Source organism: Carassius gibelio, chromosome A24 (genome assembly GCF_023724105.1).
Source record: "Carassius gibelio isolate Cgi1373 ecotype wild population from Czech Republic chromosome A24, carGib1.2-hapl.c, whole genome shotgun sequence".
Taxonomy (NCBI): domain Eukaryota; kingdom Metazoa; phylum Chordata; class Actinopteri; order Cypriniformes; family Cyprinidae; genus Carassius; species Carassius gibelio.
Genome location: NC_068394.1, coordinates 2373674 through 2393972, shown reverse-complemented (window position 1 = coordinate 2393972; position 20299 = coordinate 2373674). Strand labels below are relative to the sequence as shown.

General features: G+C 33.1%; 1 protein-coding gene across 2 annotated transcripts in view; it reads right to left on the bottom strand.

The window, feature by feature from the left end:
• The window catches only part of LOC127945831 (SH3 and multiple ankyrin repeat domains protein 1), a 47209-nt gene that overhangs the window by 23087 nt on the left and 3823 nt on the right, over nt 1–20299 (bottom strand). For both annotated transcript variants that reach the window (XM_052541914.1, XM_052541915.1), the window contains 12 exons: nt 20153–20299; nt 13754–14259; nt 11437–11640; nt 10388–10459; nt 10143–10251; nt 8418–8569; nt 7340–7507; nt 4711–4827; nt 3524–3601; nt 3267–3333; nt 2363–2541; nt 2143–2273 (listed from right to left, as the gene is read on the bottom strand). The exon at nt 20153–20299 is cut by the window's right edge. In XM_052541914.1, coding sequence (XP_052397874.1) covers nt 2143–2273; nt 2363–2541; nt 3267–3333; nt 3524–3601; nt 4711–4827; nt 7340–7507; nt 8418–8569; nt 10143–10251; nt 10388–10459; nt 11437–11640; nt 13754–14221 — 1745 coding nt within the window. In that variant the 5' untranslated portion in view covers nt 14222–14259; nt 20153–20299. The remainder of the gene's footprint in view (nt 1–2142; nt 2274–2362; nt 2542–3266; nt 3334–3523; nt 3602–4710; nt 4828–7339; nt 7508–8417; nt 8570–10142; nt 10252–10387; nt 10460–11436; nt 11641–13753; nt 14260–20152) is intronic.

Below are 20299 nucleotides of genomic sequence, written 5' to 3'. Positions count from 1 at the left end.
TAGTGAGTCAGAGCTTCTGTAATGTACCAGAAACCAACGCTGACAGTTTAACACAAAAACACAGCAATGATAGAGGTAAAGATCTAAACATGTGCTCACACTTTAAATATGTTCATATAATCAGAGACATTCCTTTGGTTATCAATGCAATGGTTTTCCTGTAACGTCACGCTGATGTTCACGCACTACTGAACTGATGTTGAGCGAAACATCTCCAGCGCTGTAAGCTACGTTCCTAAAATGCAGTCGGATGAAGCTCAAGAGTCACATTTTACATCAAAAAGAAAAAGACAGAAAGAATAAAGTTTTGCTTAGAATATGATTAAAATAAAAATGTAACCTATTTATAGGTCATGACAGTTAAGCACATTAATTAATGAATCAAGACATTTTCGTTTTTGGTCATTTTCATTATAGTTATTATTATAACTACTTAATTATTCTGAATGGTGATTGTTTCTAGACCTATGTCTATATATATATATATATATATATATATATATATATATATATACATTTTTTTTTTTGGAAAATCTCATTATGATTCTAATTATTATAATACAATGTTTTTTTGTTTACAGTTGATATAACTATATATATATATATATATATATATATATATATATATATATATATATATATATTGCTTTGCTTTTTTTAAATTCAATAAATTAAAGTTAGTAAAAGGTAGTACAACAAAAGGTTTAAATTAAATTAAATTAAATTAAATTAAATTAAATTAAATTAAATTAAATTAAATTAAATTAAATTAAATTAAATTAAATAATTAAGATAAAACACTTTATTTTATTATTTGTTATGTAATTAACCAACATCAGCCATCTGCGAACTTGTGTAGTTAATTTTTTAAATTTATTATTGTTAAATTATTTCATATTAAATCATGTTTAAACTTAGTGCGTGTGTGTGTGTGTGTGTGTGTGTGTGCGCGTGTGTGTGTGTGTGAGATTGTTTATTCACCAGAGACGTTTACCAGCACTGAAATCAAACAACGAGTAAATTGAAAGAACACAAATGTAATTAAAAGCCAGAGGCATGCTGGGAAATACATGTATTAATTTCTGCTGGCCTGAGGTGATTCTCATTTCCATGGGTTTGGGGTTTGAGCTTTGAGCCTGTGTTAGCAGGAGTTGCTCTGGTGTGGTGTGCTGTAGATCTGCTGAGAGGATGATGATTGATTTCTCAACCTGAACTGTTCTCCTCAGTCAGAAAGATTCGTGCCGTTTCTCATCGTTCGCAGTGTGTTCAACACAGAGAGCGTCAGTAAGTAACTAAACTACCAACATTTACCACAATACTGTCGCTCTTCCAGGAATGAGACAAAGTGCTACAATAGTAGATGAATAAGTTTACTCGTGAAGCACCACAATGTCTAATTCTTTAATTCTTTAAATATAGATGAATTAAATAAAAATAATGATTAGATTAAAATGTAAACTGAAAACTGAAAATAAATGAAAGCTAAAACTGAAACAAAAAATAAATTCAATCTAAAAAAAACTAAAAGAAAATTGACAAAACTACATATATATATATATATGTATATATATATATATATATATATATATATATATATATATAAATATATATATATATATATATATATATATGAATTCAAAATAGAAAAAGTTAATATAATATATAATTAAAATGTGAAATTCAATTTGTAAAATATTTAGTTTCTGTTACATTATATATATATTTTTCTTTAATTAGCGTAAGTAATTTACATTAGTATATTAGGGTAATTTATTTATATAATCACATTTCAATCTCATTTATATTATTATTTTCTGATTTTAATCATTAACATTTTTATTTTTTATTTTTTTTATCATATGCATTTCTTTGTATATATGTATTTTTTTTTATATATTCATTTATGCATTCAATTTCATGAATTGGTTCATTAAGATGGGTTTTTTAAATAGTAATAAAAATTTTTTTTATTTCAGACTCAATTATATACTGTATATCAGGTTTCTAGTTATTTTTTATTTATTTTTCTCGTTCGTGTTGCTGCATCAACGAAACCCGTGAACTTTTCCAGGATTTGATATTGAAAAACATCCCCAGTTTATATACAGTGGTCAGAGATGGTCCCCGGGGATCTGTGCTCACCCCTGCCTCCCTCGTTGCTTGTGCTGCTTGTCCTCCGTCTCTCCTTCCTCTCTCCCTCGAGACGGGGATCGGGTTCGGGCTCCACGGGGACTGCTGGAGCTCCTCACAGCAAAAGATGCCCGGCGCTGAGTCTGATTGAAACGAGACGAAACACATGTTTTGGCGGCTGATGTCTGTGTTCGTGTGTTCCCCTGATGGCCAGCAGGGGGTGAAGGGTTACCTGAGCAGATGGCATGCTGGAGGCAGCGGGCAGCACTACGGGGTCCATGAGCGTCGTCATCATGTTCTCGCTCTTGGCGCGGAGCAGCGGGTGAGGATGCTGAAGGCCAGGTGTGATGCCTTGATTCAACATACCGTCCATAAAGAGAGGAGCGTATTTGGGAGTTTCCAAAAATGGAACTAGTGGGAAAAGAAAAAGAGAGCGTATAGAGATGGGCTCTGTTCCAAAACCTAGTGAGCTGCCTTCAAAGGAACTTCAAAAGCAGGCAGTTTGGAAGGTCTACATACAGTAGATAGAAAATAATGAAGCACATGAGAATTGATTCAAAGGGAACGTGACTTTAGCATGTTCCTAAAAGTGTTATTTCAGTATTATTTATAGTATGTTAATATTTTTAATTTTATATTTAGTTTTAGCGTTTTAGTATCTAAAATTTCTCTCTTTTTAAATTTTTTAATTATTTAAAATTATTTTATTATGATATTTTATATTTATATTTATATTTATAATATATTTATAATATATATAAAATAATAAATAATTATATATATATATATATATATATAATTTTTTATTATTTAAAATTATTTTATTATAATATTTTATTATTTTATATTTATAATATTTCAGCTGAATAATGATTAATCATTTTTTATATGTAAATAATAAGTTTAAACTAATAGTTTCAGGTAATAACAACAGCTATCATAAACACACACACAAAAAAACACGTAAATATTGAGTAAAATGGTCTGATTTAATCAATTTTTCAGCACAAAGCATTATGGGTTTTCACCAATATAAGGCATCTTTGTAAGGCAACAAAAAACACAAGATCTTAGATTTTGGAGGACAGCTAAGGTATGCTTATTTCTTGCTGTGCACATTTGAAATATAAACTTACCGACATCTGCATCATCGTGATTTTTGATGATTTCTCCAAGTTCAAAGTGGCCAGACATCACAGCGACCTGTCAAACACAGAACTGATATATACTTTGCAACAATGCAGTCTTTAATATGAGCACAATCTGTACAATTATAATATCTATTGTAGATGTCTTTATGTCTTGTCAGCCTTTTATGTTTAGTACAGCGGTGAAACCTCCCAAATGCATGTATAAGAAGTCATTTTGACTAGAAGGATTAATACACAGATACCTGGAAAGGGGTTTGACCGTGTTTGTTCTTCATCTCTTTACTGGCTCCTCGGTAAAGAAGGACCCGGGCACAGCTCTCCTGATTGGACAGAGGAGAGGACACAGTTACTACAGAAGCAAAATGACATAAGTTACCAAGACTTCTTTTCCTTATAAACAAATAAAAAACATTTCAGTTTCTCAGAAAATAAACTCACTTAATTTTGTTCAAATCCTCAGAAAGCAAGGCTTCATATCATCATTTAGGAACTCAAGTAAATGTATCTTGATTTAAAGATATTTGTATTGGAAAAAATACCAAAATACTGAGGAAGATATTCATTATTAGCAGTGCATGCAACATTTAATGTCATGACTTTATCAATTTCTGACTTCCTGCTCTGATTTATTACCTTTGAGGAATGGTGAATTAAATTTTTTTAAGACCTGCAGAAACCCTGAATAAAGCTTAATATATATATATATATATATATATATATATATATATATATATATATATATATATATATATATATATATATATATATATATATATATATATATATATATATAAAATAAATATATATATATATATATATATATATATATATATATATATATATATATATATATTAGACACACACACAAACACACAAAATGACTTGAAATAAGTTTTAGTTGAAGTTAAAAAAGTGACACACAAAGAACATAAAATTACACAATAATAAAATTAAAATTAAAATTAAAAAAATTAAATTAAAATTTAAATTAAAATTTAAATTTAAATTAAATTAAATTAAATTAAATTAAATTAAATTAAATTAAATTAAATTAAATTAAATTAAATTAAATTAAATTAAAATTAAAATTAAAATTGAAACAATAAAATTAAATTAAATTAAAATTAAAATTACAATTAAAATTGAAACAATATAATCAAATAAAATAAAATAAAATAAAATTAAATAAAATTAAATTAAATTAAATTAAATTAAATTAAATTAAATTAAATTAAATTAAATTAAATTAAATTAAATTAAATTAAAATTACAAATATATTATAAAATAAAATTTCATTAAAATGTAAAGCTTATGAAATAACCAAAAAAATAGTATGTAATTAATAATAGACTGTGCTACGCCTTCAAAGTCAAAGCCAGCAGTGTCACTTCTGTATCGCTGGATTACTGTCAGACTCTGTCAGGTTACCTTGTTGTAAAGGGCACATATGTGGAGGGCAGTGTTTCCTGATGCATTCTGGGAAGTGGTGTCTGCCCCATAGAACAGAAGGTGTTCTAAGTGTTGGGCGAATCCGTGCTGACACGCCTGCAGTGGAGTCAACAAAACACAGACGGGAACGACATTAGATCACATCCAGGGAAAAACTAGGGGACCGCGTAATCATGACGGAATCATCTGTCATTTCTTTCTGTTGGAGGCGGGTAGGGAAAGCAATTTTTTATCTTTCTGTAGAGCCTAAAATTATAATACATATATAATACAATATACTCTTTTACAAATGAACATTATTATTGATTATGAATGTATATTAAAAAAATGCATTTATTTATGCAATATTCTGATTACTTAAACTTCCATTGGTTGTGTTAGACTAGCAGGCTAACTGATTAGCATGCTACTCATTGGAAATGACAGATAGCTTAGCAACCCAAAGAGGCTAATCGAAAAAAAAAAACTTTAACAAACTTAATTATGTTCTGTGACGTGATGCATCCGGTATAATTTCAAGAACAATAAATTATGTATTTTCATGGTTAGGACTTCTAGCTTCATTATCTTCATTTTTTATATTATCCACTTTCATTTCAATTTTAGCTAAAGTTTTGTTGTTTCTCTTTTTTATTAGTTTTTGTTTTATAGACTAATCTGGCCCGGTATTATTTTAATATCATTGAGAAAATATTTAGTAAGTTCCTAATTTTTATTAGCCTGTTTTATTGCCTGTTTTTTTATTTTATTTCAGTTTTAATTAACTTATTTTAGTACATCAAGAAATCTTGTATATATTGAATCAGTTTTTAATCAACGTTTTTTAATTAGTTTTTGTCTGATTATATTGACCACTCTGCCCCAATATTATGTTGAGATATTATTATAGTTTAATTAATTTTTTTTTTATATTATCCATATGTTTTTAATGTGTATGTTTCTCATATTTTTTATGTTTTTTTTAAATATATTTAATGTGTGTGTGTGTGTGTGTGTGTGTGTGTGTGTGTGTGTGTGTGTGTGTGTGTGTGGAAGAGAGGATTAAAAAGAAAGTCAGGCAACAGACAGACAGCAGAAGACGATGAATGAAATGTGAGATGAGAGATGAGTACCTGTGAACTTCATCTTCTCCAAACGCCTCTTCATGTCTGATCTATGGAGAGAGAGAGAGAGAGAGAGAGAGAGAGAGAGGAGAGAGAGAGAGAGACACAGAGAGAGAGAGAGAGAGAGAGAGAGTGGAGGACTGTGGACAGTGTCGGATGATTCAGAAGCGCCTATATAGATGTTGTTCTCCATTTGTTGAAGATGTTTATGTACTGTACGTCAGATTCGTGTGGTTTCAGACCCAGTCCACCCACAGAGGGTTTGCTGACCTGTTGGTCTCCTGACGTCGGTGCTGTGGTGTAGTGATTATATCTGGAAGGTTTCCAGCCATGCATTATCTCTGCCGTGCCATAGGTTGCTCCAGGGGAACATGAACTGTAATAAGTGCACTGGAGAAAAACATCTTACATTCGGTTTCAGGATTTTACATTAGACAATATGTACTACAATCTTGAATCTGATCATTTAAGTTTTAGTCATTTTATTATGTGCTATTATAATTTATATATTCAACTAACTGCTTTAGTTGTAGTAATTGTAGTACTTAATTAATATTTTTGTTTTATTTAATTATAATTAAATTATTCATATTTCTTATCATTTTTAATAGCTAATCAATTATCATTTTATATATAATATATACAGTATATATAGTTTTAATTCATTTTATTTCAGATTTAATTATAGTCAATTTATTACATAAACATTTATTTCAAAATGTGTTTATAAAGTACTTTAAAAACACAGAATACATCGCTGTCTAATTAAAAAAATAATTAAAGAAATGCATACATTTATTAAACAATTAACAATTTATTTAATGAATAAAAAATATATACTATAATAAAAAATATATATAAATATAATTTTTAATTAGTTGCCAAAACACCATTTCTAATTTTCTCTTATTTTCATCTTTTATTTATTTCCAGCTGAATTATTTCTAATGGTTTTAGTGAACAATAACAGCTCTATTTAATATTTTTTCTAAACATTATCTATAAATCTTTTTTTTTGCTGAGTTTATTGCATCTACACTAGAGTTTGATCAGATGCATGTCGACAACAAAATATAGCAAGAAGCTTTTCTCCTCTATTTTAAACTACTGACAAGTCTAATTAACTTCATAACTGCATTTTACTGTTTGCATTCAGCATTGCAATCCATTATCAGATTCCATTAAGTAGTTTTTTGTTTTTTTTTGCGTGTGTAATGAGGTTAAAGCTAAAGATCTAACATCTGATTGAAAAATATCTTCAACAAAGGATGAAAAGTGTCTAGATGCTTACGAATACAGACACAGTGATGGCCAGGATGAAACATGCAAAAATATGCTCAGGTGTTTAGAAACATTTTTAGTCTTCCAACATAGCAAAAGACACATTTTATCATAAATAAAATCATGCATAAAAAAATGAGAGAGTGATGTGAATATAAATGAAATGCATGCACACAGGCTTTGACATATTTGACATCCTCTTGTGTTTAAGACGGTAAACACACCTGGTGTGACTCGTCCCAGCCGTTCTCGTCTCTGATGCCCAGCCGTGCTCTATAGTAAAGCAGAGTCTCACAGCAGGACGTTTCGCCCCCCATCAGCACCGAGTGGTACAGCGGCGTCAGTCCACAGCGGTCTCCATAATCTGGAGAAGCTCCCAAAGACAGCAGCGCCTGTAAAATGGGATGTTAAGAATTATAAACAAACCCCGTTAAAGATGCACTAATCAATACTGTGCAATTGCCACCATCAAATTAACCTGTAAATGAAATGTTATGGAGATAAAGTATTTATCTGCTCATGATCTAAAAAAGGCTACTTAGTGCATCTCAAAGTGTGTAAAATAAAAAATAGCTAAAAATGTATTCCTCCTTAGGCCATCCAAAATGAGTTTCATGGAAACAGATTTAGAGAAATTTTACATTTGCTCATCAATGGATGCTCAGCAGTGAATGGGTGCCGTCAGAATGAGAGTCCAAACAGCTGATTAAAACATCACAAGTAATCCACACCTCTCCAGTCCACCCGTTAACGTCTTATGCAGTGAAAAGCTGTGTGTTTGTAAGAAACAAATCCATAATTAAGGCATTTTTAACTTTAAACCATCACTTCATGCAAAATTATGAGGCTATAATCCATAATAACGCTTCAACCATTGAAAAAGCGTGTGTCCTGCTGTCTCTCACATCAAAATCCATCCACATATTTTACTCTGTTTTGCTATGCATCTGTGCATATTTCTCTCCTGATTCAGGTAAGATAATAAGATGAAGAATGATTCACTGAAGAAAGCAATATTATAGATAGAGGACTTATAATAATGACTCATAATTAATGGACTGGAGTGGTGTGGATTATTGTGATGTTTTTATCCGTTTTTTGGACTCTCATTCTGACGGCACCCATTCACTGCAGAGCATCCTTTGGATAGCAAGTGATGCAATGCTTAATTTCTACAAATCTGATCTGATGAAGAAACTAAGTCACTGACTACATTTTCAGCAAATTTTCATTTTTGGGTGAACTATCCCTTTAAATGCACGTTCTTCAATCCTACTTTGAATGAACCGTGTGTGTTTGTACCATGAGTGTGGATTGGTTATGAGCTCTGACTGCTTTATGGAGGGGTGTGAGACCGTCTCTGCATCTGAAATCCACATGAGCACCGTTCAGCACCAGAACACGAATCCCTTCAGCGCTCAGAGTCCCCTGAACCGCCAGAGTCAGAGGAGTCTCTGAGAAACAGAGGAAGAGAGACACTGACACTACAGCTACGGAAGAACAGCTTTATTTAAGAGACACAAGCATCCAGCTCACTAAAGCTCACGGTTGATGTTCATAAAGTTAGCATTCATACCCAAATGGTTAACTATCTAAGGCTGCAACCGCCAATCAGAAAGGATCCCTTCGTTTACAACTGACCAATGAGCTGCTGCGATGGCCCTATGACATCACAGAGCCTGGGAGCGAGATACTGAAGTGTCTCCTGCTTATTTCAGAACGAAGCTGCAATTAGTGCGCTGAACGTCACATCACATAAAAAGCATCCTTTAAATGAAACGGCACAAGAATAGACTCATCGTGAACACAATGAGCTTTGAGTCGAAGGTCAATGAAATGAGACGATTCTGCCGGGGAAATGTTGGCAACACAGTAACGCTGATCTGAACTGAAAATGTCAGAGGTTTAAACATAATCTTCAATTAATCTACATCTACTACATAATATACATAGAGTAACAAACAATTAAAAATTAAATAAAAATGAGGATTTATATTTTTTATGAATGGTTTAAACATAATAAACCCATTTAACTGCAGGCCAATGTTATTTTAGCATCACTGATATATTATTATATTATTAAATTTGATTTAATTTTCATATTTTCTGGTTTTATAAAAAAAAATTGTTTTAGTCATTTTGTTGTGTTTTTTTTGTCATTTTTATTATATATATATATATATATATATATATATATATATATATATATATATATATATATATATATATATATATATATATATATATATATATGTATTTTTTTAATGCTATACAGATATGATAATAATGACAAAAAAATACAAAAACAAATATTAAAAATTAAAGTCAAAACTGAAAATAAATATTTATAAGTTTTTTTACATTTTACTTAATTTAAAAAACATTTTTGGGTTATTTTAGTATTTTATCTTAAACTAAATTAAAGTGAAAGAGTTTATTTATTTATTATTATTAATAATAATAATAATTCCTTACATTTATATAGCGCTTTTCTAGACACTCAAAGTGTTAAAATATTAATAATATTATTCATATTATTATTATTATTTAAAAAAAATCAGTTAATGTTTATTTTATTTCAAGGGTAACAACAATGTCCTATTAGATAATGTTAGTTAATGCATTAAACATCAGCTTACAATGAGAAATACATTTGTTACAGCATTTAATCACCTTTGTTATTGTTAGTTATTAAAACTGTTCCATTGTTAGCTCATGTTAAACCAGGCCCTTTATACAACGTAATGTATTAATAATAGCTGAAATTAACTAATATTGTTTGTTCATGTCACCTTACATAAACAATTGGAAACTTTTTGTAAATTGTTTCAAGTAACAATTTGTTTTATGGTTTTAGTTTTAGATTATGATAGATTTAGATTCACTCTGATTACCAAAATAAAATGGTTGCACTTTTTCAAACAGGCGTATTTGGTAGTATCCAAAAATCTGTTTTCTGAAAGCGTCATGTTTTCTAAATTTCTACCAGGAGACTCTGGAGGGATTGAAGACCCTTCACAGTCTCACCTCCGCTCTCGGTGTCGTGGTAGTTGGGGTCCAGTCCTTTCTCAAGAGCTTTACTCAACTTCTCCACTGCTCCAGCATGAACATAATCCAGAAACTTCTTCAGATTGGCCTGCAGAGGGAGACACACACAGACGCTTCACCTCCTCCAAACAGAAGACAAAACACCCAGCTTTCCACAAAAGACTGTTTCTACATTTATATATAATCTGTTTTGGTGGCTATATGTTTTTTTGTATTGTATTAACCTTGGTGTGCAGCTTCGCTAGTTGCTTCTCATCCAGGTTTGTCCGTTTGTAGACCCGTGTCTTATATCTGAACTGTAAATTAAAGACAGCAGGAAGAGGAGGGAGAGAGAAACTGGTTAAAAGTTCTGAGAAACAAGACCTAAATGAGAGTTTTAATGCAGATGATGGGACTGTTTGATTCAAACTGCAAAACAAAGAAATGTGTCATTTCTGGAGATGTAAAAATTTCCCTGTGGCACTATTCAAATTTGAAGCCACATCCTTTTTTTTAAATAAAAAATAATAATAATAATAATAAATAAATAAAATAAAATAAAATAAAATAAAATTAAATTAAATTAAATTAAATTAAATTAAATTAAATTAAATTAAATTAAATTAAATTAAATTAAATTAAACAAAACAATACAAAATTAAATTAAAATTAAAAACAGTTACACAATTTTAAACAAAAAATAATTTGTGGATTTTTTTAAAACAATTTTTACATTTTATAATTTTTCATAAAGCTACATGGTAGAACTTCACAATAATCAATAATATATTGATAAAAAAAATAAGCAAAACATTTCTTGCTGTATTTATTAATCTAACAAATTTTCAGTATTAACAATAAAATATCAACAGTAACAGATATATAAAATATACAAATATAATAAAATATTAAGAGCTGTGACTTTTAAGTAAATTTAGAGATTACAACTTTTGAATGTATTAATGTATTAACAAATGTTCAAATGAACATAAATTAATAATGATTAATCAAATGATTATTAAATGCTTTAGAAGTATTTGTTATTGCTAGATCATGTGAACTAATAACTAACATTAACAAATGAAGCCTGATGGTAAAGTGTCGCCTGTGATTCTTCTCAGCTGTCAATCAAACAGCAGGTTCCTATTGTGACAACTTGCCCCATAGGCTCAACAAGTGTTAAACGACCTGTATCATTATGTAAAGGTCAATGATGATGGGAATGTGCGAGCTCTTTCAGGAGCATTCTAGGTGATGTAGTGTAGTGTTTGTGATGTCATATCCTCCCCAGCACCTCCAGGTAGGGCACTCCCTTCTCCAGGGACTGAGCGAACTCCCGAAGCAAGCGCTCCTCCTCCAGGAACTTGGCATCTCGTCCGTCTCCGGCTGGCTGGAAGAGGCCGTAATTGTAAACGTCCCACAACGACTCGCTGAGAGAACAAATAATCTGCTGCTTCGCGTTACAAACGCTTGAATCGGGATCGAACCTAAAACACTTCTACAGACGGAGAGAGAGAATACAGGTTTGTGAGAACAACAGATTGAACTGGATTTAACGTTAAAGCAACGTTCAGCTTTATTCCACATCAGTGATGTGCCATCATTCACCACAGAGCATCATTCAGACTCATAACTCACACTAAAGTTGTGTTTACACTAATGTTTTTATAGTTGAAATATAGTTGAGTTTAGAAGAATATATATATCCATAATACATGTTTTGTTTAAACGAAATATGAAACACTTAAACTTAATTTCAACTAGTTGCCGAAAAAACATTTCTTACTTTCATTAATTTGAAGTATAACAACAATAATAATAAAATAAATCTGTAAAATTAAATATTTAATTATAAAAATATTAAAATATTTAGTAAAATATTTAAAAAACAATAAATAAATGAATAAAAATTTACAAATCAATAAAATTACTAAAACTTCAGCTAAAAGGCAAGTAAAAAATTATTTAATTTAATTTAATTTAATTTAATTTAATTTAATTTTATTTTATTTTATTTTATTAAAATATACTGTAATAAGAAATACAATATTTAAAATATTATCTAAAGCTATAATATCTATGATACTAAAAATAAATATCATCTATTAGTAGTATCATTATGTTATTCATATTAATATTACATATTATATGCATACAAATATAAATATTAAAAATTATTATATTTTATATTATATAAAAAAAAAAAGACACTGAAACCCATTTTTGTAAATATATTTGCAAAACGCTGCAACCATTTCCTGTGGTGAACAACAACAACGTCAAAGATTATATTGAACCTGAAACATTTGTATGTTACTATATTATTATTAACACCTGTTGAATGTTTCTGTGTTGTCTGCTTTGGATTGTAATCAATCACTTTTACAAGCTATTACAAAAGCTTTAAAACAGTCATGTGACACACTGTAAACCATAAACCATCCTGCGTATTAAAATCCAACCCCAAACTTCAGTAATGTGTAGCTTTATCTGGGGATTGTTAATGTGCCGCGATGGAGTGTGTTAAAGTGAGCTGCTAACTGAGTCAGGAGTTGAGATGAGTTTAGATGAGAGAGATTTTGACATTTAAATCAGGTCAGAGCTCCCACACAACTCCAGCTCAGTGTGTGTGTGTGTGTGTGTGTGTGTGCTTATTGAAAACTTCCCCAGAATAGCCTCACACACACACACACACACACTCATATACAAACACAGTAAATATTCTTTAATCACAGATCCCCATGTTCCCATTTTCGCCCCCAGAATTAATTTATTTTTTAATTTTCTTCTAATGTCTCGATCCCTCCCACAGTAACCTTGGGAGACATAATAGTTCCAGAGTATATTAAAGTGTGTGTGTTTCTTTGAAGCTTTCATTAGAAACATTTACTGTTGTACAGTGTGTGTGTGTGTGTGTGTGTGTGTGTTTAGGGTGTGTGTGTGTTTAGTGTGTGTATTTCTGAAGGAGGGGCTTCATAAAACCAGGAACTCAACAGACATTAAAAAGGTAAAATATGTGAAAATAATGTGATTTTATTTTATTTTTAACAATCCATGAGCACATGTTACATTGCATCCCACACAGTCAGGCTTTTGCAAAAATCTGATCAACCACCCTTTTAATTATTAATAATAATATAATCAGTTTTAAATTATTATTTGATTTCTATTTATTTGACAATAATTATAAAAAAATGCTACAATATAAAAATTTTATATAAATGATGTACATTTATAATAATAATTTTATTTCTATTTATTTGAATAAACAGTCAAAATTACACTGCAAATATACAAATAAAAACATTAATTATTAATAATAATAGTAAAATAATATATTTTTTATTTTAAAGAATTATTTTATTTTTATTTATTTGACAGTAATAAAAAAAAGCGAGCTTTTTATAATAATTATTTATAATAATTGACATTATGGCATACTGATAGATTTTAAATTATTATTGGTAAACGCAAATATCTGTGGAAATAAAATTAAGTTTTATTAATTAAGTAAGGTGCCGAGTAGAGAATTTGACTAAATGATTATTAGCCGATCTCTAGTACAGACTGTGAGTGTGTGTCAGTGTGTGTGAACAGAGATGCACACACACCGTTTGTTTGATGTCAGGGATGCCGATGCGAAACACAATCACGTCGAGGTGCGAGTCTTCCACAGGGGTCACTGCAGTCATGCTCCGCTCCATCAGACGCCGTCGGGCCTGCTGATTGGTCAAGACCGGGTGATACTGCGGCTGATTGGTGGTCTGATTATAAAGAGTCGGCTGACTTGCCAAATGTGGGATTCCTCTTTGGGCGGAGTTAAAGGCCCCTGGCTGTCTCTCTCCTCTCTGCCATCCAATCACGACGGCCGCTGGTTTGGATCCATCCGTCTTGCGTCCAGCCCGGTTCAGGTGTTCCTTGTCCCTCATATCGATCATCCCATTTTGTTTCAATCTATTCAATCGCTCCTCCTCATCCTCCTCATCCTCGCCCTCTTTGTCTTCAGTGCTGCTAAAAAAGCGTTTGGTGTTTCCCAGCATCCTTTGCTGCACCGTGTCAGCAAGCAGTGTCGATGTCATGGCATTGAGTCATTGAGTCCACCTTAATGTGAGACAGACTGAAGAAAAGAATGAGAGAATAATCATTTACTGTCACTGATGTTAAAATAAATCCCAGATCTAGAAACAATCAGTATAAAGCCACACTTATAGACACCAGAAAACCTTTTGACTTCGCCCTGTAAGAAACCACTCAGAACACAGAGGTTTTTAGATGGGTGCAGAGGCTTTTTTTAGGTCAGGTCGCATCCACAGTCTTTGACTGAGTTCATCTGCTGGCTTCTTTGGCTGTAGTCGCTGTGTTTTACAACAACTGGCAACCCGGGTGTTGAAACACTATTGGGTAAACTGTGAGTGGGCGGAGTCACACAGATCAAAACAAAAACAGACATTCTGACATGGAATTCAAACTTCAATCGCTACAATAACTAACTGTAGCATTGTTTTTTTGTTGTTTTTTACGCATATATGAGCTTGGCATGTTTCCTACATGCAAACACATTATAGTATATAGCACCTTTCATTGCTGTTCACTTAAAATTACTGACCAGTAAGCAAAAACAGTCCTAGATAATTATAAAATGTGCATTACATATTTCATTGATTACATTTTTTATTTATTTAATATTTAATCTTTTAATTGTTCCAACCTCACAGCCAAAATCTTGCATGTTGTGTCATGCATATTAACTTTTACCCACAACCCAATGATAAAACAGATATTTTGTAATCTTACATTTGAATTCAAACACACACAAAAAAATTTTGACAGCATAATACAAATACTGTATATTTGAGAAAATGTCTTATGTGTGATCAAAGAGCTTTAGTGTTTTGTTTTGCATTGAGCGTGTGTTTTGAGTCACTGAGCTGCAGCATTGTGAAGCATCAGATGCTGTGTTTCTGCTGATTATATTGTTGTATAATTGCACGCAAGAGGGACACTGACTCACAGGATTTATTTATATCATCTTTCAGTCAGCACGTTTATTTTACACACTTCTTCTTTTTCCACAAACGCCTTGAAAAGCATCACTGCACATGCACCACATATCTCCACCTCTGCCTCGACACCTGTCATCTGTACAGTAAATACTGTAAAGATACACTGACGTCAGTGATGTACACATTTAGAAACTGTCCTGTAAACCTCCAGAGATCTCTGTCACCTCATTACTGACGGCTCGTGGTGACAGATTCACCCCTTGCACAGCTTTAGGTGGTTAATTACGTAAAATATCACAACCTCTTTTGTGGTTCACCAAGTGCACATTCACCCAATGCAAATACTGAAATAGTTACAGTTATGATTGGAATACTATTTTTATTTATATCTATGCCTTAGTTATTTTTAATAATTTGGTTTTGGATATTTGGATAACATTTTATTCAAATAATAAGCTTAATATTATCTAAAAATATATCTAAAATTAGTATTATCAATATAAATTTATATCTAATGAATATAAAATATCCAAATAATAAGATATATATTTTGGATTTTTATTTATGATTTTATTTATCATTATATATCTCTGTATTTAAAATAAGCTTGGAGTTTATACAAATGCCACCCTAAAAGAAAGCCTTGCCACCCTAAAAGAAAGCCTTGCCACCCCTGCTGCTACCCCAGTTGGCAGCAATGAATTAAAGGTTATGGCCAATTTGAAAATTTATGAGCGCGAATCTTTCTTGATTCGTGAACCCGCTCCGAACTCCCGAACTGACTCAAATGATTCGCGGACCCGCTTTGAACTCTCGAATTGATTCAAATGATCCGCGAAGCCGCTCCGAACTCCCAAACTGATTCAAATGATTTGCGATCCCTAAACTGACTCAAATGATTCGCGAACCCGCTCCGAACTCCCGAACTGACTCAAATGATTCGCGATCCCGCTACGAACTCCCGAACCGACTCAAATGATTCGCGATCCCCATAACTGACTCAAATGATTCGCGATCCCGCTACGAACTCCCAAACTGACTCAAATGATTCGCGATCCCCATAACTTACTCAAATGATTCGCGATCCGGCTACGAACTCCCAAACTGACTCAAATGATTCGCGATCCCCATAACTTACTCAAATGATTCGCGATCCGGCTACGAACTCCCAAACTGACTCAAATGATTCGCGATCCCCATAACTGACTCAAATGATTCGCGATCCCGCTACGAACTTCCGAACTGATTCAAATGATTCACGATCCCCAAACTGACTCAAATGATTCGCGAACCCGCTTTGAACTCCCGAACTGACTCAAATGATTCGCGATCCAGCTCCGAACTCCCGAACCGACTCAAATGATTCGCGAACCCGCTCTGAACTCTGACATATATTCAGATATAAATGTTATTTAAAAAATAAGTTAATAATTTTCGATTTTCAAATATTGCACCTGTCAAACATAGTTAACCACTTTTAAAAAGCGTGAGGATACGTAACAACTTTGTTTTGTGTCAGAACTTTCACACTTTCATTCATAAATTCACCCGTTTGTGTTTGAAAAGCAACAGGGATTGAAATTGAACTTGCTGTATAAAGCAAAACGTCAGGGAATTCAGCCATTTTTTATAAATAAATCAAAAGTAGAGCATTTAATCAAATCTCGATATGGATTAGTGTCTGCAATATTAAAGGTGTTCAGTACCGTCGCTCCCTTCACGCCCGGGTAGAGTACATCAGCAATCCAGCAAAGAGAAAAGAAAACTAAAAGTTAAAAAAACATTGGACGTTGGACGAGTCTCAATTTAGGGACCGTCTCTAATGTCACATGCGATATTGGTATACACTTTGGTGGTGCTTTATGGGGTATGGTCACTTATTCCTTATATGAACTGTTTCAAATGCAAGACATTGATTGCATGAGATTAAGTTTGTAAATGATAGCCTGTGCCCTTTTATAGTGTGCACATATATTTATCATCAAACTGTGATAACTGTGACTAAATTCAGTATATATACTTCTGCCATATGTTGCCACCCCTCAAAAATTCCTGCCCCTTTCTTGCCACCCCATCAATATTTTTCTAGATCCACCCCTGCCTGCTATAAACACAACCATGGTTTGTTATATCGGACATGTCAACCACATGCATGAATCCCCTCATATTCAGCAGCTGATAAAACCAAACCAATGAGGAAGCAGAGAAGTGTTTCTCGCGCGTCTGATTAGCCACTGCTGTATAATTGGCAGATGACTGAGGCAGGTGGGGAAAAATAGAGCACTGGCCTCATTTCGCTCTCTAGAGACGATTCAGAGAGAGTAACACAGGCGCCACACAGAAACCAGCAGCCCAAGGACAACGCGGGAAGAGCGGTGATACGAGACCAAGCCACGAAAACAGAAGAGAGACTGCAGAAAGCTGACTTTGAGGACACAAGACGAGGCCTGTCAAACCATACTAAACCAGCATGCAAGTTAGTCAGTAGAGCAACAGAACGTAATAGAAATACAGCTCTTTTTCCACCTGTGTTTTCTCCAAGCGTCCATTCATCTCGCTCGCTCCCTTTTTTGTGAGAAAAACCCTTTTACACACACCTCCTGTCGTACTGTACTTCATTCTCTTACATACACAGCACACGCCCCCTTCCAATGTAGGACATGGTGAATATAGATATATTTCCAGTGGTCCCCGGAAACTTTAATTGGAGAACTTCCATAGAACAGACTGTCCCACTTTTATAACCCGTTAAACAGAAGTGGAGCAACCGGGTCCGGCATTGGTCCCTTCATTTCTCTAACTCTCTTTGTGTCTCTCGCCGGCCATCGCTCTATAAGAAAAGAATGACAGCGCAGATAAGGGACGATTAAACCGAGTGTTGGGGGTCTTTTCTGCACTCTTTCCCTGGAGCTCAGAGTGAGATTGGCTCTTGAGAAAAGCACAACACGTTTTTTATTTCCATATCACACCTGCTAAAGCAGTGGTGATGGAGATCATGAATGGTGCTTATCATTGTGAAACAGATCAATGCTTCACGAGATTGAACAAACGTTCATTTCAAAGCAGTAATGATGATATTTAAAAGAGCAGTACCAGAAAAAATACAATAATATACAGTTCTATTAAAAAGATCGGGGTTGGTAGCATTTATTGATTTCTGGGAAGAAGTTTCGTCTGCTCGCTAAGGCCGCATTTCTTGATAAAAAATAAATAAATATAGTAAAAACAGAAAAAAAAGTAATTTATTTCTGTGATGCACACCTTTATTTTCAGCATCATTCCTCCAGTCTTCAGTGTCACATGATGTTCAGAAATCATGAAAATATACTGATTTACTGCTCAAGAAACATTTCTGATTATTATCAATGTTGAAAACAGCTGTGCTGCTTCATATTTCTGTGAAAACTGATACATTTTATTTTTCAGAATTCTTTGATGAATACAAAATTCAAAAGAACACGTTTATTTGAAACATTGTAACATTATAAATAGGTGACTTTCCTCTTTATGAATAATCCAATCAAAGTTATATTAAAAATTGTCCTTGCTCTTCCAAGCCTTTTAATTGGGGTAAGCAGGTGTTTGTTGTCAACAGTTCAGAAGACGTGAAATAAAATGCATGCATCTGTAATAAAACGGCTCTGGGTGAGGGTGGTGAATAAACAAATCCATGCATTTTTGTAAGAGAAATGAAAAAATTTTTTTTTTCTTCTGCTGACTGATGGGAACCGGAGTCATGTGAGGGACGTTTTATTACAGATGCATGCATACTGTAGATGAAGATGAAGATGGATGAATTTTCATTCTCAGGTTAACTGACCCTTTAATAAGCATCCTACATTTGCAAAAAAAAAACATTAAGTCAGATGAATCTGCAATGTTAACTATCAAAACTGACAATTAATTACCAACACAAATTAAAGTATGAACAGCACAAAGCTGGTACAAGATAACTCAGAGTGAGTTAACACAAGAAATCACACATGAACAGCCCAAATAATTAGGAGAAGCTTTAGAGAAGGAACCCGAATGAGGAGGAACCCCACAGCCGTGAACTCATTCAGCAACATACTGTACTGAAGGTCAGCGCTCTAGAAGAGAGCAGGAGGAGGAAAGAAAACTGGGACGAGGAGAAACAGATCACAAATGATGATGGGAAAGTGCTCAGGACACGAGAATGAGTGTAAGTGCACAAGACCAAGAGACACAACTCTTAAACCTCACAAAACACATGTTCCTCTCAGAGAAATGGACAGAGAGAAAGATATAAAAGAAAAACAGACAGATAGAATGGCAGACAGACAAAAAGATAGATAGATACTGTAGATGGATGGATGGATGGACCCATGTTCTAAATGCTCTAGTGTTCGAGCAAGATAAATTTGCACATTTTAATGAAGTTATAACTGAAAAACCAATAAAATTTGGGCTTGTTCCTCACACAAAGCTACATTGCAACTTAGAATATAGCAAAGTAGACATATTAATTACTTTAATGCTGCTTTTTGGATCTTGACAGTACCTGCTTAAAAAAAAAGAAAATAAATAAAGATATATGAACACAGTTTTTGTGCGCAGCACACAATTCTATTATTTTAAACACACACACAGCTACAGATCAAACCCAGCTCAAACCGCAGTAAAATCGAACAGCCAATTGAGCTCAAACTATTCAAACACACACATGAACAGTCCACGCGTTCTCCTATGTAAGTGTTAAAGTGTACAGTCACACTCTCTGACGTACCTTTGCTCTCAGCAGGCCCTTCACACCAGGAAAACACACACACACACACACACACACTTCCTCACCCACTCACCATCAGCACAATTGAACTGAAGTCAAAAGCGCTGCATATACAGCTACTGCAGTTCACATTCCTGCTAATGCACACCAGCACAACTGCAACACTTTCTCAAAAGTCATCTTTCAAGCATCCCGGGAGTCACATGCATGCGATAGTTTCTCTCAGATTTTATCGGATGCACTATCCAATTGGGAATTACCTGCTTGTTCAGCCTGAGCTTCCTCATTCCAGCACAGAAGAGCTGCTTCGCTCCAGAGACACGTGGTCAGCAGGGTCCAGAGAGACACAGCCAAAGCAAGCAGTCATTCAATAAGTGTGTTTTCCCGTGCACATTCAGCACTGCATC